Source organism: Fistularia commersonii, chromosome 21, assembly GCF_037954325.1.
Source record: "Fistularia commersonii isolate RoL2024-O1a breed Wild chromosome 21, RoL_Fcom_v1.0, whole genome shotgun sequence".
Taxonomy (NCBI): Eukaryota; Metazoa; Chordata; class Actinopteri; order Syngnathiformes; family Fistulariidae; genus Fistularia; species Fistularia commersonii.
In genome coordinates this window covers 7,469,116-7,482,229 of record NC_141304.1, presented here as the reverse complement: position 1 = coordinate 7,482,229, position 13,114 = coordinate 7,469,116, and the positions used below count along the sequence as shown (strand labels likewise).

The 13,114-nt window shown below is 41.3% G+C and overlaps 1 protein-coding gene across 10 annotated transcripts in view; it reads left to right on the top strand.

The window, feature by feature from the left end:
• LOC147222184 (band 4.1-like protein 1) overlaps nt 1–13,114 on the top strand; it is a 93,811-nt gene that overhangs the window by 74,466 nt on the left and 6,231 nt on the right. For 3 of the 10 annotated variants that reach the window (XM_086167714.1, XM_086167713.1, XM_086167719.1), the window contains 9 exons: nt 207–436; nt 734–769; nt 1,829–1,873; nt 4,583–4,732; nt 6,425–6,508; nt 6,823–8,193; nt 10,936–10,986; nt 11,428–11,793; nt 12,213–12,341. In XM_086167714.1, coding sequence (XP_086023840.1) covers nt 207–436; nt 734–769; nt 1,829–1,873; nt 4,583–4,732; nt 6,425–6,508; nt 6,823–8,193; nt 10,936–10,986; nt 11,428–11,793; nt 12,213–12,341 — 2,462 coding nt within the window. The remainder of the gene's footprint in view (nt 1–206; nt 437–733; nt 770–1,828; nt 1,874–4,582; nt 4,733–6,424; nt 6,509–6,822; nt 8,194–10,935; nt 10,987–11,427; nt 11,794–12,212; nt 12,342–13,114) is intronic. The other 7 variants (XM_086167723.1, XM_086167722.1, XM_086167715.1 and 4 more) reach the window with 6 other exon arrangements.

The following is a 13,114-nucleotide window of genomic DNA, read 5'->3' as shown; positions in this document are numbered from 1 at the left end:
GAAATATGAGAACTTGCTCATTTGAATCTCCTTCAAAATGTACCTTTTACCAAATAAATAAGAATTGTGTTTGTTGTTGTTACGAGTAGAGCTACAATACTCCTATTTCCAGACCTGAATTCATATAATTGGAAAAAATGTGTGTGGTATATGTGAACAAAAATCCCCAGTACCTGTAGCAAAACATGAGGTCTTGTTGTCTACAGAGTTCTCACGTCCAGTATCTGCCATGTGTGAGAACCATGATGGCCTCTCACACCATAGCATCAGGGAACAACGTCAGCTCCACAGCCCGTCTGTGGATGAGCAGGAGACAGAGCTGGAACCCAGCTTGGAGCAGGATGAGGAAGAGAAGGAGCAGGATCAAGGCCAGACCACAGAGCCGGACAAAGACCACGATGGCAATGTTACCCCAAACAAAAAGAAAGAAATCATGGTACTTGTACATTTCTGTCATACAATACAAAACAACCAAAGGTGCAAATCTTTGGGTCAAGCCTATGAAAAGGTGAATAGCCAACTTCTGAGGGCAGTTGAAGCTCTTTCAGCAACATAATTCTCTGCTGGCCTCGTAAGGATTTCTTTTGCTTACTAACTCTTCTCTTTTCAGTTTTTTCATGTAAGCATAAGTGCTTATATCTGCTTGATTCTGTTGCACAGTTTTAACTAAACCTATCCTCGAGCCAACATTGCTTGCCTAACGCGCTTTTTCTTGTTTCTTGCTGACCAAAAGGAGGAGGCTGAGTCACCAGCTGACAGTAAACAGGAGGTATTTGATATCTGGTGATTTGGTCTCTGCCTGTCTGTCTTTTCTCATCAGTTTGTGCCTTCTGGTCAAAATCATCCAACATATAGTTACATGTATCTCACTGTATCTGCAAGTTTTACCCTGTGAATTGTTTAAATTGTACATCCAGACCAGCTTGCCTTACGAAAACAACTTTTTCACTTCTAAATTAACAATGAAATTCCATTACCATGTGCAATGAACATTTCTTAGCCTGCCATACGGCAGTTCATTAAATGATAATTTATTTTGTTTTTAATTTTTGTACTATACATTTACCATCATCTAACCCTGGAGATGAATTTTAATTGTACTTTTTCCTTCCTAAAAACATTTTCTCCTCTTTTGGCACTTTTGGCACTCTCAATTTTACGAAATTTCATCTCTCTGTCGATTTCATTTATTCAACTCATATCTGACTTGCAATAGGGACAATTTACTTAATTTGAAGCAGGGATATGACTATGTTTTACAGTCCTTTTTTTACACAATTGGTAGAGAGGACAGCTCAATCTGATGGAGCGTTTGAAAATCTGCTGTCTGTCACATTTTTCCTCACAATTTTATCCACATTGTACAGTAATGACTTTGTATTGAGTGAACCAACCTATTTGGATTTTTGCCTGGATTTCCAGATGGTCAGTCTGATCTTGAATTGCACCAAAAAAAAATTCAAAAACAGAAATACAAAAGATAGATGTTTGTCTGGATGTACATTAGCAGTCATATTCAAACATCCCAGCAGACATTCAGTTACTGTATGATGAAGACAAGTTTTTGCAACATGAGCAGCATCAAAAACAATCTACCAAACATCAAATATTTAGAATATACCATGTAACAAAATGTTTTCTGGAATGAACTTTCAATTTATCGCAAACTGATCAACTCTGTCTTGGCAAGTTAGTAATTGTCCAAACCCAGTCCTCAGTCAGTCTGTCTGCCTGTTTCCCTAATGGACTTATCCTTCCTGCACTGTCTGTCCTGCACTCGCCAACTCTGATCCATCTCCTGCTTGCCCATTGTCCTGCCCAAACTCAGCTCTCTCAGTTGGACCAGGAGGCCACTCCTCGGCACCAACAGGAGGTACAGGTTCCTGTCTTTAGCCCTCGTGTTTTTTAGTGTTCATGCCACTGTTCCTCTGAGCCACCGTCTTCAGGCGTTTTTACAGATAGATTCGTCTGCATTCGCAAAGGTGAATCATGTCATGCTTTTATTTTTCTTTCGAGATGACTCAAAGCAAAAAAATAATCAAAGCGAAAAGACTCAAAGCGAAAAAATAATCTGACAGCAGGTAGCACAAATTATTTTGAATACACGACATTACACAATATCATATCAGTAATCTTGTCCCCAAATTAAACAGTGGTATAAAGCTGTAAGTATTTTATTATTACATATTCAAAATTCAACATAAAATAAATTGGATTATCCATACGTTCAGAAATTATTGCCACGTATCTGGGATCAGGTCACAGGGGCAGCAGCTGAAGCATAGAGGCCCTGACCTCCCTCACTCAGGCAACTTGGACCAGCTCCTCCGGGGGATCCCGAGGCATTCCCAGGCCAGTTGAGAGACACAGTCCCTCCAGCGTGTCCTTGGTCTTCCCCAGGGCCTCCTCCGAACACCTCACCACGGAGGCATCCAGGAGGCATCCTGACCAGATGCCCGAGCCATCTCATCTGGCTCCTCTCCATATGGAGGATCAGTGACTCTACTTGGAGCCCCTCCATGTTGTCTGAACTCCTCACCCTATCTCTTGAGAGAGCCCGGACACCCTGCAGAGAAAGCTCATTTTTGGATCCATGACCTTGGTCTTTTGGTCACAACCCACAGCTTGTGACCATAGATGGGGGTTGGAATGTAGACTGACAGGTAAATTGAGAGCTTTGCTTTTTGGCTCAGTTCCTTCTTCACCAGAACAGACAAGTGCAAAGTCAACATCACTGCTGACGCTGCACCAATTCGCCTGTTGAGCTCCTGTCCCATCCTTTCCTCCCTTGTGACCAAGACCCCTAGATACCTGAACTTCTCTTCTTGGGGCAGGGCCCCCCCCTCCGCACCCAAGTCCAATGATACAACCACAAAGTTGATCATTGAACACTGAGGTGTGCTGGTGCCAGGTGCACATGTTCACACCTTTATGTCTGAACATGCTTGTTATGGACAGTCCATGACGAGCACAGAAGTCCATTAACAGGACACCACTGAAGTCCAGATAGGGGGAAACAGTTCCGCATAATTAAGCCTTTCTGGTTTTGCTATCACTGCCCATGTGAGCATTGAAATCCCCCAGTAGGATGAGAGAGTCCCCCTCAGGAGAGCTCTCCAGCTGCCTCTCTAGGCACAAAGTGGGTCGGTAGTCTGAACTGCTTATGGCTGCATTGGGCACACACTATAGTCAGCACCCGTCACCCAATCCGAAGGTGGAGGGAGGCTATCCTCTCCTCCACTGTGTTGAACCCCCACATACAGGGCAATTAATATCCCAACACCTGCACTGTGTCTGTTACTGGGGAGGCAACTCCAGAGTGGAAAGAGTTCAGTCCATCTCAAGAGGCCTGGTTTCAGAGTCCGAACCGTGGGTTGAGGTGAATTCCAATATCTAGCCAGAACCTCTCAGCCTCCTGCACAAGCTCAGGCTTCTTCCTCACCAGAAAGGAGACATTCCGTTTTCCCAGAGCCAGCTTCTGTAGCTGGGGATTGGACTGGCACGGTCCCACACTCTAGCCACCACCCAGCTCACATTGCACCCAATCCCCTTCCAAGGGAAAAGGAATCACGTTGTCCTTTCGGCTGAACCCGGCCGGGCCCCATGGGAGCAGGCCCAGCTACCAATCACTCACCATTGTCCCCGCCCCCAGGCCTCGATCTGGACAGGGTACCCAGTGACCCACGGGCAAGGTGAAACCAGGTCCATTGTCTTCATTACTTGGGGTCTTCTTGAGCCACGCTGGTGCCTAACCAGAGAACTGTTTGCCTTGGGTGACCCTACCAGGGGTATAAAGCCCCCAATAATTAAGCTCCTCTAGATTTCTTTGACACAGAAGCCCCTCTACCACGATAACGTGGCAGCTTAAGGAGGTGTAATAAATTGGATTATCATCAGCTAAATGTGTTGAAGTTGTCAACAGGACACACAGTAGAAAACGTTGCCTTGAAACGACCTTTACAGGACTATGTTATACTGCTATTATCACTATATGCTATAGGGATTATTCAAAAGAATTGTTGTATCAAGGCCAAGGCCATACTTAACATCCAAAATGGATTGACGTTGATAGATGGGAAAAAGTCCATTGGCTTCCATAGTACGAGTCAGCTTGGGAAAATAACAAATCTAATAATGAGTCTCGCTTGAAAAATGTTAGTATAAGCAGGAAATAGACAAACATAAACAGATCCTTGAAAAGCATACATTTGTTTGGTTTTCAGAAAGGAAGCCATTGAATAAACTATTATCTGATTAGCTGAATAAAACACTGTAATTTGAACTGCTGTCGGAAAAAGTGAAAAGACACAGTATTGGCATTTAGGAAAAATGATTTCTTTAGGCAAAGAAATAATAATAATTTCTTGCACAGTTGGGAAAAAAAGAAGAGAAAAAAAGCCAGGGAATTCCCTGGGTTCTGAATTGACCTTTTTTTTTGTTATGTATATTGTGCATCCATCCCTGTTCCTTTCTCCAAATGGACTTAAGCATTGAGTAATAAAATGCGCATATGACCTTTAAGATGACATACTAATAAGACTCTTCTATGTATGTGCTTTGTTGTCTCTTCTCTCTCCTTCAGTTTCTGGATAAGTCGCAGGATGTCTTGCTGAAACACCAGGCGAGCATCAATGAGCTGAAGAGAGCCCTGAGGGAGCCCAACAGCAAGCTGATGAACCGTGAGAAGCGTCTGTCGGCAACCTCCCCAACCGGCACACCGGAGAAGAAGGCTGTGAGTCGGAGGAGGGGGTGGGGAATGGGAGTCTATGGCATTTAGGATCCATACTTCTGTCTGAATGCTGTTATCTGGAGTTCTGCCTCTTGACTTGAGAATAAAGAGGCCATATTATGTTTGTCTTTGAATAATTCAAGCCTGGTGATGCACTGTGCCACAGTGTCTTGGTAAAGGGATAAAAGATGGCATGAAAAGGGAAGATAAGTTATTTATAAGTTCAAAGACCTAGGAACAAACTAAAAAGTTGTCACAATATCATATGACTCAGTATATTATGTCAGCCTTCGGTATGTGCTTGTAAAACAGACTGAAAGGGATGACAACATTTGCTTTGAGATGCTTTCAATTATAGGCTCATGGAAAAATACAGTAATTATGTGTCCCTAACTGCCCAACTGAGAAATAATTCTTGTAATTATTGTAATTATTGAAGCTCTTAAACTTTGATTACATTCCTTAATTTGGTTATTTCTGATTTAGCACCAAGGTTGCATATTTTAGATAATGGCTACTGGTTTGGCAATCTCTGATCTGAAATCAGAAGTCATACACTTATTAAATCACAATTTTTTTTGTGGCAGACAGCATTATGATATTCAACAGGAGGGATATTACTTTGGTAGACTGACAGTTGGGAGCAGGGAAAAACTGTGCTTGTGATGCTTTTTCCAAGAGATTCGTGGGAACGGCACATTTTGATGTTGTTAGAGAACAAAGAATTGAATGTAAATGTCTGTTACAATGTTCTGTAGATTTAGCGTCTGTCAAGCATCAAGGATATTTTCTGTTTGAAGTTTCTTGAAACGTTACTCTTGTGTAGCACAGAGAACAGGTGAAATTTGTATTTGAGGTCAGAGAGTGGCGTGGTACGTCATCAGAAGCTTATTCTTCTTCAAATCAGTGCTGGATTTTGTTATGCAATTCTCCGGAATAACCAGTGGTCAGGAACTGGCAGAACAGCTGCGTTTTCAATTGTGAGCCGCGCATCCAATAGTCAGTCCTGTTTATCACAAAAACGACCTCTAAAACAGTAATTCAAGAAAAAAAAAAAGTGGTGTTTAGTGAAATTTCCCGGCCATCTACAATGAGTAAGTGCTGCTCATTCACAAAATTTGGAAGAAGGTACAGTAATTCACAGTCTCTTTATTCATATAAAGATTGAATTATTTAGTATATGTTTTAGATTTCTGTTACCATAACAGGAATGGTGACTCAACCTATGTGGTTTTGAAGATGAAGTCAGATTAAATGATGAAATGTCCATGGTTGCTATTTGAACTCTTATCATGGTCTTTTACCTAACATAATCAATTTGTTCTGTTGCCGAAATCTAACTAACAGACGGGACCTTGGAGAATATTAACTTATACTGCCTGAAAAACTCACAATTAATCAATATCACATGTCAAAAAGCACTAACATGAAATTTGCCACTCACAGTTTTTCATTTTAGTTATAGTATATATAGCCCTGAATTGAAGACATACTATATCTTTTAGGGGCTTTACAATCTGCACTGGGGGAAACATCATCTCTCTTTATAACAGTAGTCAGTTGTTTTCTTTTCCATCCCATCTTGCACATGTAGTTATTATGCTCCTTTCAAATTTGTGCTCTCATTTCATATCCGAGTTCTAACAGCTGTTCTTCTTTTCTCTACAAACGTGATTCCTTCCTCGCGTTGGCCAGTTGATGGGCCGAGTGGGAAAGGACCCTGTTAACAGCCAGTCTGTTGAGGGGTTAACCCAGAAGAGTCTGGTGACTTCACCTGAGGTTGCACTTTTCTCACTATTTTCTCACTATTTCTCTTTCATTCTGCTGTTTTGTTTGTATATAACATTTGTGGTTTGGTCAAATAGACTGCAAACGTGCCTTTCAGTCAATCGTGTTTCTTTGTTTTCTCCGAAAAGGAAATGCAGTCATGTATGGTACACTTAATTTCGGAATTCCAAAGCATGTTTACCGAGGCTTCACTTTTTTTATCGTGGAGATAATCGTGAAAACATTTTTCTTTTTTTTTTTTTTTTTTTTTTTGTAGCTTGTATGCTCGGCATGTCTAATTGTGTTTAATTTATACCAACATGTAGGGTTCTGAGGAGTGGGTATTGATTGAGAAACAAGAAACATTTCAACAAGACCATGACTGGAGGGCAAAAGAAAAGAATTCATCTGATTCCTCATGGGAGCAAAAGAAGAGGGAGATAGATGTTGCCAAGATGATACATATTGAAGCAACAGGGCCCGACAGAAAAGAAATGAAAAGCCATATTGATGATTTTACATTAACAAAATCATCTGGAGATGGGTGCTCTGAGCCTTGGCCTACTACAAAAAGTCGTTTTGTGGTTCAGTTGTCTGAGAGTGCAGATTTCTTCCAAGACAAATCTCACTGTATAGCATTTGAAGCCTCAGATCTAGAGACAAAAGACATTATTGCCTTGGGATCACTCCAAATGAAGGAACATACAGCTTCTAAACCAAGGAAAAAGAGGAGACCTCAGAGCTTGAACCTGGGGATGCCTGGAGATCCTTTCAACAAAAAAGGAGGCAGTGACTCTACTGCAGAAGAAAACACAGGGTCAGACTCAGACAACAATTCAGAGAAAACTTTGGAATCAGGAAATCATTATGAACCATCAATGCCATTGGTGATGCAAGGGGAGCAGGGGTCACATGGGGATCAGTTTGTCAGGGACTCCAAAGACATCAAACAAGTGGATGTATTAGTAGCAAAAGAAACAAAGCAGGTAAAGGGGGGGGTCAAGAATCTGACTGGAGCAGCAGACATGGATATGGGCTCAGTAAATGGCCCTGAAAAGGCTGATCATGATAGGTCACTACCAGGGTTTAAAGGGGAGTGCATGATGAAGGTAAGAGGAAAGAGCCTTATTGACAACAAAGAGCTGGCAGAGGTAAAGCTGCGTCAGGTTAGGACACATGAGAGGAAGATCAGTAGCCCCGGGGGAGAGGATAATGAAGGCTTCCCTGGAGACCGAGGCCACAGAACATCTCTTCACCGCATGTCAGGCAGCCAACAGTCAGAGATCACAAGGATTGTTCCTCTCAAGCCAGACCGGACAAAGAGCATACCGTGTAAGGATGAGAGGGACAGGACAGGGCAGGATGAACCCACCTGGGTCATCAGAAGAGAGTACCGCTGGTCCGTTGGCTCTCCAGAGGGATCTTCAGATCTCAACTGGACTGACAGTTCAACCTTCCATTCCGCATTTGCAGCCGATATGGAAAGTTTTGCTAAACAAGATAATTCTGATGATCATTCTTGTAGAGGACTCACAGAAAATCAGTTGTTGGCATCAAAGATTTCTGCACCTCCTAAAATCGCTCCTCCAGTCCCGCCAGTGAAAACACAGAAGGCCAGGGAGTCTGGACTGATACTGCGGAACAGCCGAAATGCCGGCAGGGAGCTGAGCTCTGATGCAGCCAAGAAGAGACACTCGGTAACTTTGCTTGGCATCTACTATTCAGTCATTGGAATTAAAGCATCGCATGAGCTTCAGACAGACTTGCACGCCATTTTTCTTTTTGTTCCACCTTTTCAGTGACTTGAAACACTCATCCATCTTTACTGTATGTGAAGAGCATCTGAAGTGGTGCTTTGCTTTGTCCCGTTGGCAAATCAAAAATCAATATAACTGCTGTCAATTCATTTCCTGCAAAACAGTTTGGACTTTTCCTCACATGGCATACAAATTTATACCGCTATCATCCGCCACACTGCCTTGCAAATATGGACGGCCGCCAGTGGCTGTGAATTCAAACAAAAACCCCAACCAATAAAGCAATAGGTGGTGGTTTGTTTTTGTTTCTCTCTAGCTTGTGAGCCTTAATTTGTCTTTCAGCTCACGTTGTTCCCTGTCAGAGGGTGGCAAGCAAAGACAGACCCATATATTATCATTACTCAGATGATTCTTGAACTACATGTCATTTTCAAGGTGGATATACAAAATCTTGGGCTGCATACCAATTTTGCTGGGCCATATTTGTATGTGATATTACCACCAGTTATTTATTACTCCTTGCTGGCAACCAGATTGTCATAGTCTGGGATTGTGGGCCAAATAAGCAGTGTGACACTTCCTACACCTTCAGTTTATTTGCTTTGGATGGATGCTCTGGATACCCAGGATCGAAATTATACCAGTCTCATTTGTTCTCATTACAATCCCAGAAACACATACTTTATGGCAACATTGTCCTCTATTACTTTTTTAGTGAACTTTCAACTTCAAATTGTCAGAAAGTGGGGAAAAAGAATCATCCCTTAATAAATATGATATTATTATTGAAGGTTATTTCACACTTTTATCCCTTTGATAATATAACTAATTTAATTTTCTTTGCAATGAAATTGTAATGGTAATCAGTTTGAAAATTGAAATTATGAATTTCTATTTAACTGCGCAAGATTTATACATCCTGCCAGCATAGGGCTCGTGACTGGGGGGGGTGCATTTCTGCTTGCATTTCTACCATTATATTTGGTAATAGACATTCTGTATTGGTTTTGTTTCAAAGTGGAAAAGTCCCACTACCTGTATGCCTGTTTGCCAATTATTTCGTTTGTTAACAGTGATGTCCATATTTTCAACCTAGTAAACAGTTTGTGAAATACAACCTATAACAATAAGGGGCTGACAGTAAAATAAGGGTGTTAAAATTGTAGTTTTATTTTTGTCTTTTTTTGTGTTTTACACTAATTACACTAAGATCTTAATTAAAATAAATAACACATCTGTCCTTAATTCAGTTCTGTAGCAAATATTTGGCCTTGAATGATGCCACTGATTCACAGACTATGTCTAATTTACATAGCCCACGTTTTGCTCAACTTAAATCGAGCTCTTTGCATTTGGGCTCTATCTGGTCCATAATAGACAAAAGCATCACATATAAAGAGCCAGTGTACCTGATCTATGTGATCTACTGGGGAAAACAAACAACAAAATGGATAAATAAATAAATAAATAAATAAATTTAAAAAATGCTGTAATGTGCTACCGGTCATCAGTGGATATTAGAACGCTACAGCTGATTCTTTGTGCAAGAGACAATGTAAAGTGCAATAGTTCATTATTGTGTCATAGACAATGGTTATGTCCTACAACTAGAGACAAATGGTGTATGATATTGGATTAGCAGAAGCAGCATCAACCTGATTACCTTATATCAACAGAATTTGCAAGTTTCCTTTTGATTTTACAGAGTAGAGTAGCTCAGTGTTTGACACAGTCAGATTTACTGCTTTCATTTCACTGTTGGTATCATTAGGACCCTGTTTACATTTGATGCTGAAACAAAAGGAATTAGAAGTCAATAGATGTGACAGCTTTCATCATTCCCCACCTTTTCATCTGAGTCAAACCCTTGTATGTACTGGATTAAACAGGCATGAAAAGTGGTGTTGCAAGAGTCAATAATTTCAAGATCAGTGAGCAAAAATATGAAGTGCTCCTCTAAACATGTTAACCAGCTCACAGTGCCAATGAAAATCTCAAAAGTTAATCTCAAAACCTTGTCTTCGTAAAAGTATGATACCCATGCTTGCTCTCTGAATTATAGATTTGAGAAACAATATTTCTAAGCTCTGGCTTTGCTGCTCATTCCACAAACTGCATGACTACCTTGGCCATCCTCTGCTGATTCTAACAATGAAACCTGGCTCTGGGTGGCTTTTTTCTTTTTGTTTGTTTGGGTTTGTTGTGTTTTTGTATTTCTGTGTGTGTGTGTGTGCGTGTGCGTGTGTGGAGGGGCATACCGCTCACCTTTTTTGCTGCCATCTAAACAGTGTTTCTTATCTCTACAGAGTAGAGCTTGAAATTTGTGCCTGAATCCATTCTGGCCTGGCTTAATCTGAACAGATCCATAGAGCTTTGACTGGTTTCGGCTGAATTTCTCACCTAAACTTGGGTTTGAGTGTTTTTTTTTTTAAATGCTTCAAAAATGATATACTGGATACCTAATTACAAAAAAAAAAAGCTTATTTATGGCTATGCTCAAATTCAGACTCAACAGTTTCATCCCAGTTTAGGTTAAGACTAACATATTTTTGGAGGCCAGTCGATATAAAGATTTTATACAGTCTTTAGGTCACTTTCAAGATGATTTTAAGTGAACTAGACTCATCCAGCTTGTACTAACCTTCTTACACTCTATGTGCTTTCCTCTGCTTCTTCCTCCAGGAGCCAGTAACTGCTCCTTCTGTTTATGAAGAGCCATTTACTGAATACAAGGTTGTTAACTCACTTTCATATGACCTACCAATCATCTCTCCTTCCTCTCTCATAGCTAAAATAATTCCTCCTGAGTGACTGACTTCTCTCAAGATACGGCACCTAACACGATCAAAACTCATAAAGACATCTAGAGTGGAATGTATTAGTTTTCGCATGAGCTGCCTTCAGCCATCACCTTTACAGAGCATGGACTGAATTTATTTGTAGCCATCTAAATGTTTGCACTTAACAATTACTTGGGTCATCCACTTTTATTGGAATGTAATTTCTGGGAAGATTGTAATCATTCAGGTGCTTATAAACTCAGTACATTTCACCATTTTAAGGCACTTTTGGTTCCTCTGTATCCCAGAACATGATGGTGCCTCCATTCATCGACGTCCTCAATCGGCACTGTGTAACATTAGCTTGGTGACCCTGTATCTTTCCCCGTCCCAGAGGGAGCTCGGTGAGAGGAGGAACCAGCCTCAGCCAAGCCTCACTTCAGAGGAAGAGCAGGAGCGAGACCATTTGGCCTCCATGAGGGAACCTCATTTGGGCATTGAACGCAAGTGTTCCAGTATGACGGTCAGCTCCACATCCAGCCTGGAGGCTGAGGTGGACTTTACTGTTATCACAGACCTCCACCCCTGCATGGAGGACTTCTCTAAAGGCACATTGGACATTGGCGAGAGGGATAGGCAGCCTGATGTGCTGCGGGATGACTTCGAGGAGACATCGAGGTTCTACTCTGCTCGACTCATGGGCTCTCGGGATAAATCTCCCCTAGAGGAGAAGCTTTATGAAGAGGGATCATATCATGAGGTAGACAGACAAATGTGTCTATCTTTCAGCTCATGGACTCATCCTCTAGCATGTTTGACATTGATTCCTTATTTCCATTGGCAATTTCATAATTTTCTATTTTTTTTCCATTTTTTTTCCATGTACACTTTGGTTTCTTCATTGTTTTTCCCAATTTGTAAATGAGTTCTGGTATGTACTGACTAATAAATATTTCATTGTGTTTGTTTTTTATTTGCTTCACTGTTTCTTTCAAATTCCCCCTCCACTGCTTCTTCATTTGCATGCCGTCTCAACAAAAACACCACAATAAAGAAATGTGAATTATAATTTTGTTTTCACCTTTTACTCCACCAGTTGCCAATGGCAGTGTATGATGAATATAATATTTTTGTGTGAGAACAAAATATGATATTTGGTCCATTTTGTGTTCTCCTCAGCCGCCTGTAGCAAAACGGGACCCCAGTGCTGTGACTATGGCACAGATGCTGAAAAGGGCTGACTCCAGGACAGAGACTCATTCCAATGGATCTGAAATCCACCAGAACATCATGAACGTCTCACCACAGGTAACGGTAGACTCGAAGAAGGTTAATAAACATGATGCTGCACTATGTCAATTGGACACCATAAATTACCCAGACGAGAGAATGAGGGAGCTAGTGGTTTTCTGTCTATGTGTGGCCCTGTGGCCTCAGGGTGAACTCTGTCTCTCGTCCAATGAGGAGGATAGGTGATATAGAGCAGTGGTCCTTGTTGAAATCATCTTGTGTTGGACTCGAGTTTCTTCACTTGAAGACGTTTCAATCCTCATCCGAGAGGCTTCTTCAATTCTCAGATGAGGGGTGAAATGTGAAGAAATTCGAAATTCAAGTCCAGTTGCCAAGAAGATTTTGACAAGAATTCACCATGACCTGGATGTCTGGATGATCAGTGGTCCCCAACGTTTTTTGTGCCATGGACAATGGTGATGCTGGACACCATGCTGGCGTAATTAAAAAAGAGGAACAAAGATGTAAACACGACACCTTATATTATGTACTTTTAATATGTATTAAACGATTATGTTACCAATATCTACTCGCCATAATGCAGAAGAAAATGGGAGCCCTGAGCTTGTTTTCCTGCAAATAGATGGGTGGAGTGATGGCAGACAGTGACACTCAAAGTGCATTCCTGATGTCTATGTCATAATCTTGTTTTTGTCTGTTTCTCCAGAAAACCCCACCTTACAAAGGTTTGATGTTGGACAGTGCTTGGTCTTGTTGTGAAGTAGTTCAGAGTGTTTAATGGCTTAATTTGCTTGCCATCACCGCATATTATGCAGAGCGGGTGTGGATTT